Raw genomic sequence first — 21,326 nt, 5'->3', positions numbered from 1 at the left:
AAACTCCTGTAAAAAACATTAAAAATTGTTCTGATCCCAAACTTTTGACTGGTAGTGTATATATATATATATATATATATATATATATATAGATATATATATATATATATATATATATATATATATATATATATATATATATATATTATACAGTGTCATACATTTGTACAGACTTTATATGTTTTATGACTTTATATGTGACAGATCTGAAGACAGAGGTATGGATTGGTCTTTTGGGTCATGGAAACACCTCAGTTTTTGAATGGGTCGATGAAGAACCGGTTTCGTTCACATACTGGGCCAGAGCTCAACCTCCACCACTTCTACCAAATACCATCCACTGTGTTTACTATTCAGGAGAGGTGTGTGTGTGTGTGTTTCGTCTTGTCAGATTATATCACATAAATAAGAGTGCTGTTCTGAATATTAGCTCGGCTCTAATTTCTCTATGTGTGTGTGCAGTATCACACATGGTCTGTGTCTGATTGTGAAAAGCAGAGGGCTTACATGTGTAAATCGAATGGGAGTGTGAATGAGAGCGCCCCAGAGGAAGGCTGCCCTCCAGACGGGGTGAGTGACCATCACTGTGGAACAGTTCACTCTAACTTCATGGATATACATCATGTTTGTGCTTCATGTTGTTTTTATTGCCGCCCATGTGAATCTGATTCATAAATAAGCAGACATCTGTTTTTTCTTCTCTCTAGAATTGGAAGAGACATGGCAATGCTTGCTATAAAGTGGACACTGAGTTGGTGTTCTATAAAAACAGCTGCCACATCACCATTAATAACAGGTAACTGTTAACATATATTTGATATTTACAACTCATAAGATCAGTGTGAAACAAAGAGCTATAATCTTATAGTTAATAATATCACTGAAAACATTGGGTTAGAATGTCACAGTAATATATCAAGATGCAAGATGTAAAATGTATTTATTCTTCAACAGATACATTATTTTTCCTGCAGAAGAACAATAGTTTTATTTTTTTCTCATAGAAAGTAGCCACTTAATTGTTCAATTTTACCAACTAGCTGTTATCCAAGGGGTAACTGACTAACTGCATTTTTAATGACTGCTATGTCAGGCATGATAAATAATAATATTAAGCCATTAATAAAACTAAACTCATTTCTAATTTGAAATTTTCTAGTAACATGAAGATGTATAATCCTCTCTCTAGATTTGAACAGGCCTTCATTAACAGTCTTCTGAAAGAGCACATCAGCACTGAGGTGTTGTATTTCTGGACGGGGCTACAGGACACTAAAGGGTCCAGGGAGTACAATTGGATCGGTCAGGATGGGACAGCAGACCAGGTCACCTACACCAACTGGAAATGGCTAGAACCAGGTAATGCACATCATGGGATCGACTGTGGTTGCTCAATATTGTAAATTAAAGGTATAGTCCCACCCAAAGATGAAAATTGCCCCATGATTTACTCACTTACTCAAGCCTTCCTAGGTGTATACAACTTTCTTCTTTCAGAATACAAATACAAAAAATCCAGTGAGAATATGCTAGTCTCACGAGAACCAAGTTTTGTTTACAGCAAAAGAAAGCCAGTCTCTTGGCTTATATCGATTTTTTTTTTTTTTTTTTTGCTCTCTGCTCTGTGCATCCTATGTCACCTGCTGGAACACCACTCTCTCATGAACGTATGACTAGAGATTACAGTTTAGAAAGTTTTAAATATGGATATTTTTCTTAAAAAAACACATTGATTCGATTCAGGAGGCCTTTATTAATGCCTCTTTTGATTTTCATTTTTTGGTGAACTATACCTTTAAGTTTTTTTTTTTTTTTTTTTTTTTTTTTTTTTCGGGTACTGTGTATCATTTATTGGTAAAGCAATACAGATTTCTGAAAAGGAAAACAGTATCCTAACTTCAGGGTTTCTACAGGTTTTAAAAGGTGTTAAATTTAGTTGTTTCAATTTTAAAGCCATAAAAGTCTTAAATGGTACAAGAAAGTCTTAACTTCAAGAGGTTTTAAATCTGGGGACAGAATTGTGATATAGCTTAAACGGATAGTTCACTCAAAAATGAAAATTCTGTCATTACTCACCTTCATGTCGTTCCAAACCTCTAAGACCTTCAGAATCTATCTATCTATCTATCTTCAGAACACGAATTAAGATATTTTTGATGAAATCCGAGAGCTTTCTGACCCTTCATAGACAGCAAGGGTCCTAACATCAAGGTCCAGAACGTCATTAAAATGATGGGACATCAGTGGTTCAACCGTGATTTTTGGTTCAGTACAAAAATACTTTTTGTGCACAAAAAAAAAAAAAAAAAACTACTTTATTCAACAATTCTTCTCCTCTGCGTCCCTCCTAGCAACATTTTGGAGAGTATGACGATGTTGTTTACGTGCAGATCCATACACACATATGCATTGTGATACTTTCCAAAATGGGGCTGGGGTGATGCGGAGGAGAAGATTTGTTGAATAAAGTTCTTATTTTAGTGTTGATTTCATCAGAAATATCTTAATTTGTGTTCCGAAGATGAACGAAGGGCTGGTGGGTTTGGAATGACATGAGGGTGAGTAATTAATGACAGAATTTACATTTTTCAGTGAACAATCCCTTTAATGTGACGATTAAACATCAAAAGGTTATAATTTGATTGAATAAATATGAGTTTCAAAGTCAGGTGCTGTGCTGCTTGTCGCTATATTTCTGCTCTTCTGAAAGCCCCACCTGCTTACAGAGAATGGATTTGCATTTTCAATAAGCCCATCTGCTGTTTTTGTTCAGAATTTTACACAGCAATCTTACAGTTTGAAAATTGAACCAGTGTTTTGACAAGAAGCTTATGCTTTATAAAAATATAAACAATTAAGATATATTTATTTGTTATTAAATTAATATAATAATTGATACTTTTGACTCGTCCCTTTTTTTTTAAATGGTTTAAAGGCTGAAATGTGAAGTTTAGCATTTTATAAAACTTTTTGTTCTTCTTAAAACCTTTATTTGAACTGTAAATCAAGCTTTTTGCGGTCATTTTACATTTAATACTATCATAGACGTTGCCCTACCCTGCTCATATGGTACTTTTTTATTTTTTTATTTTTTTTGTGCAGGTGTTAAAAAAAGTCTTAAATTTGATTTTAAAAATCCTGCAGATACCCAGCAACTTTTTAAATATCATAATTGAAAATATTTCGCATTGAGTTTGAATGTGAATATGTGTTCCAGCCTTCGCCGGTGGCTGTGTGGTGATGTCTACTGGGAATCCTTTGGGCCAGTGGGCTGTTAAGAACTGCACTCTGTTCAAAGCTGGCAGAATCTGTAAGAAACCCATCAAATCAATGGTCCAACCCACCCCAGATCCAGTTGAGCCCAATCTCAATGCTTCCTGTGCACCAGGATGGGTCTCAAAGGAAGGCCTGAAGCACTGTTACAAGGTGTGTTCAGCTGGTATTCATCTAAAACAGTAGAAGCTGAGTCAAGACAATTAAGCCATTTCTAGTTATATCTAATCAACATCTGTTCGAATGTGTCTGAAGGTGTTTCACGAGGAGCGTTTGACCAGAAAGCGCTCGTGGGAAGAGGCGGAGCGTTTCTGTGAGGCACTAGGGGGGCATTTGCCCAGCTTCACTGAAGCTAAAGATATGCAAGCGTTACATTACTTCCTGAGAGACTCTATCAGGTACAGATAGGACAGTTTTTAACTCCCATTATCATATTCCCCTACACACTAAACCAAGGGCAATGGCATTTATTGACTTTTACTTGTGCTGTCTGTTTCCCTGTACAGTGATAATCGGTTTTTCTGGGTGGGACTTAATCGCAGAAATCCAAATAACAACAATAACTGGGAGTGGAGTGACGGGCGTCCGGTGAGGCATTAGCATATGATGTTTTCGGAACAAAATAAAGACAAAATTTAATTGTGATTGGAGCCTTTATTAGAGTGCTCCTTTATTTTCTTGTTGACTAAAGCTAATGTGCGAACTATGTAAGTGTTGTCATTTGTTTCTGCTGCTTGGTAACAGGTCTCCATGATGATCTTTCCTGAAGAATTCAATGAAGATGATGCCTATAACAGGGATTGCGTTGCCTTTAAGGTGTGGGAAACATGACTCTTATAACATCACGAAACTGCATTATTATGCAATATTATCTTGACAAACAACAGAAGAAATGACACATTATATTCTAGTTCCTCTATAGTACAACACATAATTACAAGTTAAAAAGTTTAATTGGGTAGCTGTTCATATTTCTTGATATTTTAAATCATTTTAATATTTATAAGATTTAATTTTATTTGACAGTAAGCACACAAAACAGACATAGATTCATTTTTTTTCATTGAGCATTGCTATAATACACTAAAACAACACAATAAATGTTATCTAAAAAACCTAAAATGTAGTATTAAACACTATAATGTGCGTGACTGATCACAAAAATAAGAAACATAACTATTTAAATAAAATACATTGAAATGTAATGTCACAGAGACTTATTGTTTCTCACTGTAAATTATAAGATGACTTACTATTTACTTTGACTTTTTACTGTCTAATTTTAACAACATTTTACTGTAAAAGTTACATTTCAGTTAAAAGTTAAAATGTTTTACCATATTTGTTGATATTAATTATATTTACCTTACTAACAGGTTGTTACTGTAGTATTTTATTCTTTTTTTTTTCATTAAAATGACAGACATTATATGCAATTTTAGTATGACATAAAAACAGCATTATAGTTGGTGAATATACACTATTGTGCAAAAGTTTTAGGCCATTAGTAATTTTTATTCACCAACAAAAGTGTTTTTTTGTCTTTTTTTGTCTTTTCTGTCTTTTGTGTATCTGTAGTGGGTCAGTAGGAAATATCAGTTTACATTTCCAAACATTCCTTTTGCGATTAATTGTAATAATTCAGTGAGATTTTTGTCTGACAGCAGCCAGTTCTCCACACAGAGATTTGATCTGATCATCATCAGTCTGTCTGGAATGGCATGAAGAAACAGGAAAAACTTGATGGACTAAACCCAGAAGAACTGTGCCAACATCTCCAAGATGCTTCAAGAAACCTACCTGCAAAGCTCCCAGAAAAACTACTGGGCAAAAAGGGCAAAAGCAGTTTTAAACGCAAAGGATGCTCACATCAAATGTTGATTTGATTTTGTTAATAGAATCTATTAACAAAATAAGATCTATTTATGACATTATTTTTGAAAGCATCTTCACTTTTACTGCATTTTTACCCAAGTGCCTAAAACTTTTAACATTACTGTAGCTTTGCAGGAAGATTTCTCTGTTTCTTCATGTCATTCCAGACAGACTGATGATGATCAGATCAGATCTCTGTGTGGAGCACTGGCTGCCGTCAGACAAAAATCTCACTGGATTATTACATTTAATGGCTAAAGGAATGTTTGGAAATGTAAACTGATATTTCCTACTGACCCACTACACCAAAAGATAGAAATAACTGACTTAAAACCATTTTTGTTGGTGTAAATTCTAATAGCCTAAGACTTTTGCACAGCAGTATTCAGTATGTGTTTGATGTGTGTTTCATTCGGACATGTAAATGTTGGGATGGGGGCAGTATTGAAACAAAACAGCCTATCGCTGTTGGCAGCCAACAGCCAATCAATAATCAGACATCTAGAATGACCTACATACTGCTTTTGCCTTCTTTTTGGGAGTAGAGAGAGATGGGAAATGAATCAGATGGATCGATTGATATCAAACAGATTCAAACACATATCAGAGGCATCAAACAGACAATATTAAGAATTTAGAATAGTAGATGTTACACAGCAGAAATATAAGGCCTGTTTGAATTCAGACAGCTTGTGTTATACGTTACACTTTTTTTTTTTTTTTTTTTGTATCATCAGACTTTGAAAGGAAACTACAAGCCATTTCTCTTCTTCCTGCTTCGTAATGTTTCTCCACGGCCTTTTTATCCCAGCGTCTTTCACTGCAACGCCAAACTGGAATGGGTGTGTCAGATACCAAGAGGTAAACAACACAAGAATTTTTTGTTTGTTTTCAAGCTAATGCATTTGAAAAATTTCTTCCCATTCATTGTAATTGTATGTACTGTAAAAGAGCGACAAGTATGTTAAGAATTCCATTATGTTCCATGAAAAAAAAAAAAAAAAAACAGCATACAGGTTTGGAGCCTTACAAGTATAACTAACATGTTTAATATATATATATATATTCATGGTCTTTGTATCATTCTCTAGGTCAAACACCAAAAACACCAGAGTGGTACAACCCAGGTAGAACTTTCATTTCTAATCAAATGCCTAAATGCATCATGGATTATGTCATTTTTTGGTTTGGAAATCAGTGACATGTTTCGTGTTTCACTACTAACAGATGGGCACCATAACACATCAGTGTTTATAGACGGCCAGGAGTTCTGGTTTGTAACAGAGCCAAAGCTGTCCTTCGAGGAGGCCTTATTGTACTGCAGCAGCAACAACAGCAAACTTGCCGCACCCGACACCCTTAATGCTGCACGCAGCCTACAGGAACGTCTTTTTGAGGTAAGAGGGGGCAGATGTTTTTATAAACCCTGAATTACCGGAGGGTTTGGGGAGGTCTGACTCCTTAAATTAAAGGCTGCATCTCCACAGAACGTCAAAACAGAGAGCTGGTGATGCCTTCAAATGAGGCCTACACATAGTGATAAGAAAATGCATAAAACACAAGTAAACTATAAAAAAAGCACATTTACTTTTTATTATGCATAGACAGAGTGCAAAACATTACTGCCAAAAATAAAGCGCAATTTAAAGCTATTTAAAACGTATTCAACTTTTTAATTCTTTAAAAGAATTTTTGAAAGAAGATGCTCATCAAGGCTGCATTTATTTTTCATCAGATATACAGTAAAAACAGTAATGTGAAACATAATTCAAATTTACAGCAACTCTTTCTATTTCAATGGATTTTAAAATGTAATTTCTTGCTGTGATGTTTTTTTTGAATTTTTTTTATTGTCACTGTTTATCAATAAAATGCTGAATAAATGTATTAATTTTAAATCTTACTGACCCCAAACTCCATTTTGAACAGTAGCAAATACTGTATGAATTATGTTTGAATGATAAAGCTTATCCTTTTGAACTTATGTTCTTTTGGAAGTATTGTAAGAAACAACACCCATGCTCATAAATGGACATGGTTTGATCCACATTAAAGTGTCAGTCTGTTGGGCAATGGATAGTACTAATATGAGTAGGTATATGGTTATTCATATAATCCAGTAATGCATCTATTTTTAATGATCTTTAGCATGCAGAACATGTGAAGTCAAAGTGGTGGGCAGACATTCGTTACCCTGGTCCTCATGTTCCCTTTATGTAAGTTCTGGTTTTCATACCTTATCCAAACCTCATCAAGAGGCACAATTACTGGAATAAACTTCTCTTTTAATTATTATTTATAAGTATGTGTGTGTGTTTGTGTTTCTGCAGGCTCAGCCCCATGCACTACTATTATTCAGCGTTTCTGGGAAGGTGCCCCTCTATTACTCCCTCGACATTTGAACCTGGTATGAGAGTCTCATTGTGATTCCTAAAGTAATTACAGAGTTTGTTTTGGGGCAGCTCGGCATGTTGACGAGATGTTTCATGGCTCATTCAAATGACTTTCCGAAGTTGTTGCACAACGGAAATTCCTGTGAATGTTGAAAGGCCCATGAATCACTTGGGGAGCAGGATGAAACCTTTGGGGGGGTTTTATTTTTTATTTAATTTTTTCAGTAACACTTTATTTTATTGCTAATTAGCATGCATATTACTAGCATATTGGTTGTTTATTAGTACTTACAGTATAAACCACATATTAATGCCTTATTCTGCATGACTATATTTTAGATCCCAACCAATACCTACGCAGCAAATTAGGAGTTAAAATAGTGTCTAAATGTAATTCACTTACAATTAACTACTTGTTTGTTGAATGTTTGAATAAAATCAATATCACATTGTGTTCATATTCAATATACTGCTCAATTATATATGTTATAATATAAAAACGATTTTATACAAGTACTTTTTTGTAATCATATCTAAAAAATTTTCAGGCATTTGGATAAATTTTGGTGAATTTTTGATCAAAATAAATCAGATTAGAAATAAGTTATTGATTGCATTTGAAGTCGTTTTACATCCAGTCACAGTAATGATGTTAAATAATAAATCTTATGATGCACCAGAAATTTAGTGATATCCCTGCAGTTGTGGTCTTTAATGGACTTGAAATAAAATTACGAGTCCTCTTAGTCTGAGACCAAGTACTGAGACAAGACCAAGACCTTCAAAAAATGGTCTCAAGTACTACAGCACAGTATAAACTGTGTCAGTATAAACTTAATAAAACATTAAGGCCTGGTTTCACAGACAGGGTTTAGACAAAGCCAGGATTAGGCCATAGTTCAGTTAGTTCCGACATTTAAGTCATTCATTCCATAGTTCAGACATTTAAGTCATTTTTATAAATGTGCCTTAGAAAAAAACATTACTGGTGTGCCTTTTGAGACTAAATAATGACACTGATATATTTTAAGATCAGTTAGAGCAAGTTTCTTTCAGTTGAAACGGCTCACACTTAGATTTTAGTCTGAGATTAGGCTTAAGTCTTGTCTGTGAAACCGGGGGTAAGACTTTTAGATGGTTTTAATGACGTTGCCTCAAGACAACCATTTTCTTTACTTTGCAAGGACATGATTATGATGATGCTCATACTGTAAGAATTTTTGTTTAATGCCATTACTAACTTGTTTTTTTAATTAATTAATTCAGTTCCATTATTGCACCCAAATGATAAGGTCTGTTTTATATAAGAAACAAGAATAAAGCATTTTTAAGCACTTAAAATAAGAAAGCCAAAGACATAATTTTTTTGTTTATTTCTTTTTTTAAATAACTTTTATAAGACTTTATAATTTGGAAAAATTCCCCTCTAAACTGACAGCAACAATTCTGATTCACGAAACAACTCAGATGATCCTCTTTAATCTTTTTTTTCTCCGTAGGCTTTGGCGGCAAATGTAATGAAAAACAGCCGTTTGTGTGCGAGACACTGAACGTCACTTCTGCGGAGAAAGGAAGCCCAGAACCGCCCCCTGCCAGCACCTCATGTGGGAGCACTTCCATGCACTTCAGAAAGAAGGTCTGACATACACACACAGCCAATCACATCCTTTGAACTGTAAACACCAGTTTTTGGTTAATGATGTCATTGGATACATGTCTTGCAGTGCTATCAGGTTTTAACCGAGTCTAAGTCTAATTTCCAAACCTTCAAAGACGCCAATGAGTTCTGCAAGTCACTGGCAGGCACGATGCTCACCATATCTGACCAAGTTGAACAGGGTGTGTTTGATTAATATACTATGAAAAAATCCACCACGAGAACACATTTAAATATAAAACACATTTTTATACATGCTTTTAGTACTCTTAGTAATGTTGCTTGACTCTCTCTTTCTCTCTCTATCTATCTGTCCCGTGCATCTTTCCTCCATTTAGATTTCATAACTACAATGTTACCGGAGTTACCCGGACAGCCTCAGAAAGTCTGGATTGGCCTAAAGTTCAAGCTTCATGACACTCAGTGGGTGGACAACTCGCCAGTTGCATATCTGAACTTCAATCCTCTTCTGCATGGCCAGTTACGACCCATATTCATCAATGCAAGTGTCCATCTGCTTTGAAAGTTATATAATTGACCACAAACATCTGGAGATCTGATCAAAGCACTTTTGTGCAGCATTTATGGCATGCTTTAGATTGTACTGAGAATAGTTTTGTTCCTCACGTTTACAATAACTTGCAATACAATAACACACACACACTAGTTTACCCAAAAATATAAAGGATCTGCCACTGAGCAAATTGAGCAAAATGTGACAGTAAAGATGTTTGTAACGTTACAAATGATTTCAGTTTCAAATAAATTATGTTCTTTTGAACTTTATAGTCATCAAAGAATCTTAAAAAAAAAATCACAGTTTCCACAAAAATATTAATCATCGCATTTAAAGCAGCATGACCAGATCATGTGACACTAAAGACTGGAGTAATGGCTGCGGAAAATGCAGCTTTGCCCTCATGGAAATAAATTACATTTTAAAATATATTACGATAGAAAACAGTTATTTGAAATGGTAATAATATTTCACCATATTACTGTTTTTTAAATCAGCTATAGTGAAAAATAAATATACTAAAATGTATTTGAAATACGTTTATTTTATGCTAAGTATACTACAAATGCATTAACATGTTTATGTACTTAATAAAACCCTGTAATTGTACTATTAGTATACTAAACTGGTATATTTATAGTCTGCTAAACTGAAACAACTTATTTTGTACTTAATGCACTTTAATTGTGTGCAAGTAGTGCTGAAGTCCACCTAAAGACATACTGAAGTATATCTGATTGTGCTGAAGTGGACTATTGTAAGTATACTTCAGGTACACTTGAAATATATCGCATTTGAAGAGCATACAATCCTCATCATTAGTAATATTAAAACCCATTTTTGACTTAATATTATCCCAGCAGACACACAACGTATTAAGACGTTGATATTTGATTACATTTTGGTTACGACGTCAGGTGACCAAAATTCAATGTCAATTCAACATCTAATTTTACGAACTCGGTTAATTTTATGTCCAATACCAATGTCAACTGACTTTAATATTTTGTTGTTTTTAGGTTGTGTAACCAAAATCCAACATTAAGTAAAAGTCAAACTGACATAAAATACTAACTCAACCTGATTTTCATTCTCAATCAAAATGCAGTCTAACGTTAACCTGATGTTATTTTGACGTCCAGTGCCTGCTGGGAATAAATGTGCATTGTGCACAAGTATTACTCCAAATGATCATTTTTATATCAGTAAGTCTCGAGTGACATGGCAGTAAATATGTTAATACTATACTTAGTATGAAATAAATGTATTTTAAATATATTACTTTGTTACTGGTGAAGGCCATGACTTGTTTTAAAAACATTAAACAATCTCACTAACTCCAGACTTTTGAATGGTGGTGAAAATAGTAAGAGCACCGTAATATTGATGCATCCGACTCAGAATATTCTTCTGAAGTCATGCAGTAACTTAAAAACAAACATAAAAGTGCATTTTTGGAGCTTGACCGCCTCTGCCATCATTCATTTTCATCATGTGGAAAAGAGCATCATGAACATTCCTCAAAACATCTCCTTATTTTCTTGATGAAAGCACAAAAGTCATATGTGTCGTATAAGTTTTCATTTTTAGGTGAACAAAGCTTTTTTTCTTCATTGAGTTTTTATTTCATCTCCCATGTGCCATATGTTCAGATGGCTTTACGTATAATAGCATAAGCTGTACATTACGTACCATTTCTGCTCATGATCCACTTAATCTGAGAGTTTCTCTTTTTCCTCTTGATTTGCACGGCAGACGTTTGAAGAGGACTCCATGGAGCTCTGTGCCTACATGTATAATGATGATCATTCTGACATGATGGGCACCTGGGACTACACCACCTGCTCCGACCGCCAGTATCTCAGCATCTGCCAGCATCCTGCAGGTACGAGCCACCAGCGATTCTTTCAATCATCTCGATGTTATATGAAATAGTGTTCTGTTGATTAACACCCAATGGACAATTTCCCCAGATGAACAAAAGGAACCTGAGCATAAGGATGATTTCACGGTTCATAATCACACATTTAAGGTGGTACAGCAAGACAATTTAACATGGATAGAGGCTCTTCAGTTGTGCCGGAACTACAGTATGGACTTGGCCAGCATACCTGACGCATATGTCCAAGCAGTGCTCACAGTTGAAGTCTCTCGAAGAGGACAGCCCCTCTGGATTGGACTCCTCAGTGAAGATGTGAGTGAAGATCTATTTAAAAGTTGGCGGTCTGTAACATTTTTTTTATATTTTTGAAAGAAGCCACCAAGGATGCCTTTATTTAAGCAAAAATACCATAAAAACAGTAATATTGTGAAATCCAGTCAACATTTAAAAATTTCATTAAAAGCCCTTTAGGATATTAAATATAGTGTGGGAAAATGTGCTAGTCAAACAAAAGAAAAAAAATCCTGTGATCTTTAAATAAACTACAAAATAAAAGTATAAAATATTACATTTTTGGTAAGCTTTTATTTGATTAATAAATCAATTTAGTAAAATATTATTACAATTTAAAATAACTGTTTTCTATTTAAACATATTAAAAAAATTAAATGTAATTTTTCATGATTCTTTGATGATTGGAAAGTTTAATAAAACAATTGTTTTCTATTGTAAATAATATATTTTAAAATATCATTTGTTTCTGTGGTACAAAGTCTGAATTTTCAGTCTCACATGATCATTCAGAAATCATTCTAATATGTTGATTTGATGTACAAGTAAAATATACAGTAGTATTATTATCAATTTTGAAAAAAAGTTGTGCTGCTCATTATATTTGTGGAAACCATGATACATTTTTCCAAGATTCTTTGATCAATAGAATGTTCAAAAGAACAGAATTTATTGATTACATACTGTAACAGTTTAATGTCATGACCATCCCTATTTATTTATTTTTTTTAATCAGATGGGGAGCACTACCACTGGACAGATCACAGCCACAATGAGTTCAGCCGCTGGACCTCTGAAGCCACCGAAGGAGCCTGTGTGTATCTGGACACTGACGGTTTCTGGAAGGCAACCGAGTGTGAGAATGAGCTTTCAGGAGTGATCTGCCACATCCCACACAGTGAGGATTCAATTCATAAAATATTAAGACAACCTGCTTTTCAATTTTTACATGCACATGTTTTGCTTTAAAAATGCATTTTTTCATAACAGATGAGACCGTCACGCCTGAAGTAGATTCGGTCAAATGTCCTCACAAAAGCAATGGACAGAACTGGATCCGCTTTAAGAAGAACTGCTACACGTTACTGCTGGGGGCGTCCAGATGGGGCAACAACGACATCATTGATAAGCAGATCTGCAAGTCTCTTGGTATGAATGGATCATATCTGGGAGTTTTTCTGTGATTAATTATTCTGCACAACATGGTTTTCATGTTTCTTTTTTGTGTGTGTCTTTACAAAGTTTCAATTTCGTGGTCGAAGATGTTGTAAAAATCTCTATTTTAACAAAAGCACTGTCAGCAGAGCAATCAAGTTTTTTTTGTTTTTTTTTTTTTATGTCTGGAAGCATGCTCTTGAAGGGTTGCCATGTCCACTATATTATAAGCGACGCTTATTAAGCATATTTGGACTTGTTTTTTGGCCTATGGCCAATCCATTGTGTAGAGATAATAGTGTAGGCAGGTGCAGATAGCAATACTTTGGTATTGAGCTTATTGCCAAGGTAATATAGGCTTGTTCCTGTTTGCTGTTTTTTATAGCAAGATTTGGCAACACTGAGTCAAGATGCACCTCCTTTCCTGTGATTTCTTAACACCAAAACTCTGCAATGCAATAAAATATGTCACTATCAACTAGATGTTCAGTTTGTTTCTGTGCACACTGCGTACAATTTCTGCAAAGCAGTTGTCACTTTTTGGGAGTTAGTAATTTACTGGAGTACGTGTGCGTACAGAACAAGATTAAGCACTTAAATGTGAACTGACAAATGAATTTAGCTGCAGTGTGCACATGGCCATTGTTTTATGGTAATCTTGTCTGTGTGTTTTAGCCGGGGCTGGAGAAATCCTGACAATCCGTGATGAGGCAGAGAATGATTTCATCAGGCAACAGTTGCAGCCATTCAAAAATTTAGTCATGTTTGTGTGGCTGGGAATGAACAATAACAAGACAGGTAAGATGATCACATCCCAAAGCTCTATCTTCAGGGCTACGTCCAACACACCTGTTCATCATTTTGAAATAGTCCTGAATACTTTGATTAGCATGATCAGGTGTGTTTGATTAGGGCTGGAATTAAACTCTGCAGGTCACCGGCCCTCCAGGAGCCGAGTTGAAAATCCCTGGTCTAAACATTCACAATTTTACACCAAATGTTTCCAGGTTTAGGCTGTAATACACTACATGACTTTTAAAATCTGATGAGAATTTAAAACACTAGGTTATCAAACACTTGTCGACTTTGTAAATGGTTAGAGAGAAAAAAAATGGACATCATACACTAAACGAGAACACACGACCAGAACACAACAGCCCTGATGCATGACAAATGAAATTATGTTCTAAAATCTCTAAATATCAAACATGATTGATTTCTTCCAACTGGAAGGTTTCATAGTCAGAGGCTAAAAGATCAGAGTCAAAGAAAATGTGATTTTCTCCTACTGACCACAATCTGAAGACTGGATCTGACTTTCGGCAACTAGTGTTGACTTCTCAAGATTGTAACCTGGAGCAAAAATTTGGCCGAAAGTCATGTAGTGTTTTCCAGCATTTATGTAGAAAATTGGGTAGGAAAGTATCAACTAGCTGTTCATTTTTGTCCTGTATGATGTGTTTGCTTTAGATGAGCAGCTGAAGTGGCTAGATGGCAGCAATGTGCAGTTCTCTAACTGGAAATACGGTCTAAGACCAAACATCACAGAGTCCTTCATGGTTGGTCTCAACTTAATCGGAGAGTGGGAAATGATAACAAATCAACGTTTTTTCAATACCTTCAAACAGAGGAGTATTGTGGTGTGCAAGATTGAAAATGGTAAAGCAACACCAATGAGTTTCAGTTTCCATATGTTTTTATCAAAAATATATTTTTAGTTAGAATTAAACTGCAAAATAAGTCATTGATATGACATGAAAGAAGTCTTAAAACCTATTTTCTATTTTTATCATTAGTATGCATGTTGTTTTTATGACCTCAACTGAATTAAAAAGCAACTGTTTGTAATAAAGAGGCAACTGTTGTATATCATTTATTTATTATAAAATGTATATTGCATATAAAGATGCGAAGAGTCAATTTTATTTATAGACTTGCAAACATGTCTTTAACAGATTCCAAAGAGGAGTTCATGAAGGGTGTGGTTGACGTTAATACTCCAGATGGCATAAGTTACCGTCGGGTGGCCAAGAGAATGGATTGGTATCAGGCACTGCAAGAGTGTGGACGCAACAGAGGCCATCTTGCCAGCATTTCTGACAAAACCACTAATGACAACATGGCACTGATCGCCAAACGGGATGGCTTTTCACTCTGGATCGGCCTCTCCAAACAAGATGTACACGATTTTTTGTGATAATAGTAATAACTGACAGCAATTAATAGCAGTACGCTCAGTCTTTTGCTCTCGGTTGCTGCCGTCGTCAAGTAATTTGTCTGGCTGTTTCTTTAGGTAAGTGGATGGCCATTTGAGTGGTCAGATGGGAGTGCAGTAAAATTCAAACCAGATGGATTTGTCAACGACGGCCTTGATTATGAGGAAAAGTGTGTGTTTGTGGACTCCAAAGGCACCTGGACGGCCGTCAACTGTCATGCAGCCCAAGAAGGGGCCATCTGTTACAACCACATCAGTGAGAGTAAGACAAGCACGCAATGACATAACACAAACACAGCTGTTGTTCTGAAAAGATCAGTCTCAAACTGGTTGCGTTTTTTTTTTCAGAAACTGTTGCACATCTCTCTTCTGAATCCAGCAGCAGTTGTCCCAAGAGTGATGATCACTTTTCATGGGTCCTGTTCAAAGATCACTGCTATGCTTTCAACATGTACAACTACTCTGTCTTTACCATGGAGAGCGCCAAGAACGTGTGTCAGAATCTGGGTGAGTGTATATACAGTATCCTGTACTGCTGTGTCTTTATCAAATTTGCAGCTTTTTCTGGTCAGGAAGAGATAATACACATGCAGCTAAACTCAATGATAAAACATGCAAATGCTAGTGCAAAAGTTTCACCGTCTCTGCAAAAAACAGCAGATGGTTTCCTTTCTAAGCTGATTAAACTCTAGAACAAATCCAAACCCCTCAAATAATCAATAAAACTGTCATTTTTAAAGAAAACTATGACGAAAAATGTTTGCTGTTCACTTTTTTTCCATGACTAAAACGAGACGATGACGAGACGATAATAAGGTCAATAAACAATAACTGTGACTGTATCAACATGCAATATAGTTGGCGATAAAAGATGTATTTTGAAAAATAAAAACAAAACCAAGATCTCTTCTTATTTTCGGCCAAAAAAGGAGACAAAATATTATTGCACCCTGCTGTACACGCCTCTCCTGCGTGAGCTTTCATGTGTTTGGTTGCCAGTTCAAATCCCCAAATCAGAGATTCGTAGAAAAAAAGAATACGTTTTCTTCCCGGTGCTTTGCTTAATTTTTGCAATCTGGCAACCACACACACACGCTCGCTCTTTAGAAGAAGCATCAACGATGATCTGAAAACACTGAAAAACATGCTGGAGTTTAGCGATCTCCATGTGAGATGTTCAGCTTAAATGAAAGTGTCATTCAGCGGTGACTGTCATGAGATCTCGACTATATTGTTTGCGATTGTGGTTTGCAGATAAATACTCAGCCGCTGTTGTTTTAATAGAGAAACATCACTGCAATTTGGAATTACTATTAGGAATTTCACTGTTATAGTATTTTGTTGTTATTGTTGTTTGTGTGTTTTACTAGTTTTCATAATGTAGACCGAGAGTGCATAAGTCTTTGATATTAATTTATATAATATTTAGCCTATAATAAATCAGTACAATAGATGAGGTAGTCCACATTTTATTGATTTGTGCTTATTGTTAAAAGTGCAAACCTGAAATGTAAAAATAAATTTCTCAAATGACAGCTATTATTGTTATTATAATTTTGAGCCAAAAAATAAATATAAATAAAAAATGTATTCATTTAATTATTATACAGCATGATGAAAAGTGACTAATTTTCCACTGACTAAAACTAGACTAAAATGCTCAGACATTTAATTGACTAAAATTTTACTAAACAAAACCATAAAAATGACAAATAACTAAGACAAAAACAAAAAAGAACACTAAAAACAAAACAAAAACAAAAGACAAAATACCAAATAACATACTGAGTAGATATTAAACACTACTATACACCATCCAAAATCCACCTGAAAGTGTCTAACAACATCTTGTATTTATTCTGTGTAACTGACAGATTCTTCCTCCAAGCTGTTAACCATCAAGAGTAAAGAGGAGAATGATTTTGTCTCTGACTACATGAATAAGAACCCTTCCATCACAAGCCGAGTGTGGCTGGCACTCAACGTTGACGCCAATGGTGAAATAATGACTTCATCCGTCTTCAATCACACTGTTTCCTTTTATAGGAGTTGAAGAATTATGTAATGTAAAATGTAAATCTAAATCTCTGCAACAGGTGAGCCCACAGGTTGGCAAGATGGCAGTGAACTGGACTTCTCTAGCTGGGATGCAAAATCAGGCCCACAGTTATCACGGCAGACGCCGCAGGTCTGCGCAGTCATGTTGTCCAGCAACGGCTTCTGGACCCACACAAGCTGCTTGAACAGCCGCAGCCGAATCGTCTGCAAAGCACCTGCCCGTGAGTCCCCGAAATTTCTCACCTTGAAAATGTCTCATGACATACAGTTGAAAATAATATGCAAAAATTATAAATTATATATATATATATATATATATATATATATATATATATATATATATATATATATATATATATATATATATATATATATATATATATATATATATATATATAATATTTATGTATATATATTATAATATTTATGTATATATATTTTACCGTTATTATATTTTTGATTTTTTGCATATTATTTTCAACTATATATATATATATATATATATATATATATATACACAAAAACACGCTGGAAATGTCTTTGAAAATGTCTTATGACATATAGTTGAAAATAATATGCAAAAAATATAACTACATATAAAATACAAAAATCACACTGGATTATAATAATTAATAGCAAAAGAGAATGTATACTGATATTTCCTACTGCCACACTACAGCAAAAGATAGAAGTAATTGACTTAAAACCATTTTTTGTTGGTGAAAATACTATTGGCCTAAGACTTTTGCACAGTAGTGTGTGTGTGTGTGCATTCAGGCTATACATTTTTTTTTACTATGTGTGTTCCCTGGGAATTGAACCCACAACCTTTTGCGCTGCTAACGCAATGTTCTACCACTGAGACACAGGAACAATATATATAGGGCTTGACATTAACTTTTGCTCACCAGCATTTAAAGGCCATTTTTGCCTTAACCGTATTAAATGCATGCGTCATCTTTCATATCAAATTCTTACATTTTATTAATAATTTCACTTAATATAATAAGACACCATAGGGCTGTTACCAATCAAATGAAATCAGTATTAACAAAACCGATCTTTCCACTGCAGAAGAAACTGAAGCAGGTGAAGTGGTATTTAGATGCATTTACACAGATGTAGCTGAAATTGTAGCTGAAATTAATGCATTAATGTAGAATGAATGCATTTATACTGCAAAATTATAATATAACATAACTAATGTTATGAGCTTGGTGTTTTAAATCAGTTTTATTTTTTTAAATATACAAATATGAAGTGTTGGAAAAAATGCAAAGATAAGCTACTTTTAAATATGAAAATAAACTGCCAGTAGGTGGCAGCAAGTGACTGTCTTAACAAGTGAGTCATTGAGGCATTTATTCAAACAATTCGTTCAGGTGGCTGATTCATTCAAGAATTGAAGAAAAGTGTATTTATGAATGGACCACTGAACCATTGACTAGTATGATTAATTCAAAAACGTGAATCATTCAGTAACAAAACACTGCTGTGTTGCTCAGAGATGCGCGACTGTTTTACTGTGATCTTTTTTTTTAAACAATTTTCCTTAACCAAATCGAGCAAAAACAGTCAACATTGACAATATTGTACTAAAATGTATATTAACTCTTCAAGTATATTAACTCTTCAGTCAAATTTGCAATCGCGGTTTTCAGGTTAAACTTCACTCTCTTAGTCGTGTCATGTTTCTTAACTTGGCTATATGTTATAAATATAAAAACTAAGTTACATTTTTACCACAATATGTTTCCTCTGTGTGCAGTTGCGTTCATTTGTTTTGATTTCACGAGATTGTTTCACAAAGACAGGCTGCGCGAACCTCAGCTGGAGCGACCTTGTTGTTGCTGATGATTATGCACTATCAATTGCCATTTACACAGAATGTAATAAAATCAGAATAAATCTCACCAAAATTTCGGTGCTTCCCTTGTTAGATGTTTTAATCCTGTTTGTTTTCCAGTCAGGCAAGTAAAATTCTCTTTCTTTTGCCCCTTCAAAAAATCCACTTGTCCCAAACAAGCATTAATGCTGAGCTCTGTTATAAAATTCAACCTGTGTTACCGCCACTGCTGAAATCCACCCGTATTTGGTGGGTGTTAATGTCTAGCCCTAGGAAATATACTATTAATATACAATAAAGTGTGTGTGTGTGTGTGTGTGTGTGTATACATATATATATATATATATATATATATATATATATATATATATATATATATATATATATATATATATATATATATATATATATATATATATATATATATATATAATTATTATAATATTAATTATAGTAATTATAATATTATTATTAAAATATTTGATGAATAAACATTATTGAATTTACAGAAAATGTTGTATGATTTTGCAAATAAGTCTTGCACAAATGTAACATTATGGCATAAATATTGCATGTGCAGATCCAGGAAGCCCTGTGGCTTTGATCTTCTTCATCATTGTACTCATCTGCATCTTCGGGGCTGTCCCCTTCATCTTATACCAGAAAAACAAGCATCGCTTCCATTCGACAGTACGTTACCAGCGCAACTTTGATGACGCGGACAGCGCGAGTATGATCAATGATGCAGAATAACGGCTCAGTTGAATGACGGTAGCTATAATGTGCCTTTTACTAGAAACACTCCTCTATGCCATCAACAGAAACACCTGCTTCAGTGGTGCAATTGTTTATTATTTTTCACCCCCGACATCTTGACCGTTTCTGTAAAATAAAATAGGAATGATATTATTCTAAGGGTTTTATTGTTTAAATTCAAATGTCTAAATTGCTTGTGTATATTTTAATTGGAGGACTGCAGGTACTTACCATACTATACAAACTGTGTTTCTTTGGGTTCTTGTGATATTACGTTATCAGTTCAGGGTTTTTTTACTCCTCTTGAGCAGCACTGAATATTAACTCATGCATGGAGCTGGGAAGGTTTGAAGAATGTATGTTTTTCCTCTTTTCTTCTCAAAGATGTGATTTTAACAGATCTGAAACTGTATTATTTCATTTAAAATAATTTATTTTTGTGGTTTTAGGGTTAGGTTTTTTTCTTATTTGATTTTTGAATGCCACTCTTTGAAAATTGTCATTGATTTATTAGTCGGCTGTCAATAGAATATTCCTTTCAAACTTGCCAGAATGGTGTTTTTCCACAGAGTTGATGTATTGTGTACTTCTCCTGGCATTATGCATTGTTTGCATTCATTACAGTAATATATCCAAGTGCTGTATAACAGCTTATGGTAACACAATAAATGCAGTGCGCTGAGTGCTGTATAAGATGCTAATGATAAAATGATAGTTGGCGCAGTCATTGATGATATCTATGCACTCTTACGCTTCATTTGCTCAAACTACTGAAATCTGATGCACTTTAATAAACTGTTTGAATCTAACTTCAAGCACAAATTACACAATTTCAGTAAATGATTTAGTACATACTTTGTAAATATCTGATTACATATTTTTTCTTTTTACTGTTGATTATTTGTTTGTTTGTTTTTCTTTCTTTTTTTCAAACTACACCAAAGATACTTTGGGAATTTAAGGTAATATATTGCAAACCCATAAATGTTCACAAAAGACAACGCTGCTTTTGAAAAAAAAAAGAAAAAAAAGAATCTTTTGTTATCCTTGTCTTTGATTTGATTACATATCAGCTTTCCTCTGTTTTGACCACAGCAGATGCTCAATAAAACAATGTTACGTCTTCTAATATGATATGTCCTTGTTTTATGTTGGTGACTATTAATAGACATGTTTTAAAGTCATACTGTTAAATTACTTTACAGTTTTAGTTGCTTACATGCAGTATTCATTAGTGTGTTGATGCTGACTTAGTATTTATCCAGGGCATTATTTAATGTTAGTTAGTCATTATTTTCCATTACTAAACTATAGTGTTTTATAATGCAAGTACATTGCATTTAGTGTATGGCAAAAAAAAAAAAAAGTAAATGAGTCATTGCCTTTGAGTGTTGGATTGTTATTAATG

General features: G+C 34.4%; 1 protein-coding gene across 2 annotated transcripts in view; it reads left to right on the top strand.

Moving 5' to 3' along the window:
- LOC109046283 (lymphocyte antigen 75-like) overlaps nucleotides 1-21,047 on the top strand; it is a 32,645-nt gene extending 11,598 nt beyond the window's left edge. For both annotated transcript variants that reach the window (XM_042734552.1, XM_042734553.1), the window contains exons 8-35: nucleotides 205-362; nucleotides 463-570; nucleotides 708-796; nucleotides 1,190-1,359; nucleotides 3,218-3,426; nucleotides 3,529-3,671; nucleotides 3,780-3,861; nucleotides 4,018-4,089; nucleotides 5,886-6,009; nucleotides 6,240-6,275; nucleotides 6,376-6,545; nucleotides 7,297-7,364; nucleotides 7,479-7,555; nucleotides 9,041-9,177; nucleotides 9,266-9,380; nucleotides 9,537-9,700; nucleotides 11,471-11,600; nucleotides 11,689-11,909; nucleotides 12,624-12,786; nucleotides 12,879-13,037; nucleotides 13,719-13,841; nucleotides 14,514-14,702; nucleotides 14,999-15,222; nucleotides 15,337-15,520; nucleotides 15,607-15,765; nucleotides 17,133-17,255; nucleotides 17,355-17,537; nucleotides 19,743-21,047. In XM_042734552.1, coding sequence (XP_042590486.1) covers nucleotides 205-362; nucleotides 463-570; nucleotides 708-796; nucleotides 1,190-1,359; nucleotides 3,218-3,426; nucleotides 3,529-3,671; nucleotides 3,780-3,861; nucleotides 4,018-4,089; nucleotides 5,886-6,009; nucleotides 6,240-6,275; nucleotides 6,376-6,545; nucleotides 7,297-7,364; nucleotides 7,479-7,555; nucleotides 9,041-9,177; nucleotides 9,266-9,380; nucleotides 9,537-9,700; nucleotides 11,471-11,600; nucleotides 11,689-11,909; nucleotides 12,624-12,786; nucleotides 12,879-13,037; nucleotides 13,719-13,841; nucleotides 14,514-14,702; nucleotides 14,999-15,222; nucleotides 15,337-15,520; nucleotides 15,607-15,765; nucleotides 17,133-17,255; nucleotides 17,355-17,537; nucleotides 19,743-19,915 — 3,953 coding nt within the window. In that variant the 3' untranslated portion in view covers nucleotides 19,916-21,047. The remainder of the gene's footprint in view (nucleotides 1-204; nucleotides 363-462; nucleotides 571-707; nucleotides 797-1,189; nucleotides 1,360-3,217; nucleotides 3,427-3,528; nucleotides 3,672-3,779; nucleotides 3,862-4,017; nucleotides 4,090-5,885; nucleotides 6,010-6,239; nucleotides 6,276-6,375; nucleotides 6,546-7,296; nucleotides 7,365-7,478; nucleotides 7,556-9,040; nucleotides 9,178-9,265; nucleotides 9,381-9,536; nucleotides 9,701-11,470; nucleotides 11,601-11,688; nucleotides 11,910-12,623; nucleotides 12,787-12,878; nucleotides 13,038-13,718; nucleotides 13,842-14,513; nucleotides 14,703-14,998; nucleotides 15,223-15,336; nucleotides 15,521-15,606; nucleotides 15,766-17,132; nucleotides 17,256-17,354; nucleotides 17,538-19,742) is intronic.
- Nucleotides 21,048-21,326: the final 279 nt, after the last annotated feature.

This window comes from Cyprinus carpio, chromosome B11 (genome assembly GCF_018340385.1).
Source record: "Cyprinus carpio isolate SPL01 chromosome B11, ASM1834038v1, whole genome shotgun sequence".
NCBI lineage: Eukaryota > Metazoa > Chordata > Actinopteri > Cypriniformes > Cyprinidae > Cyprinus > Cyprinus carpio.
This window is presented reverse-complemented; position numbering and strand designations above follow the sequence as displayed.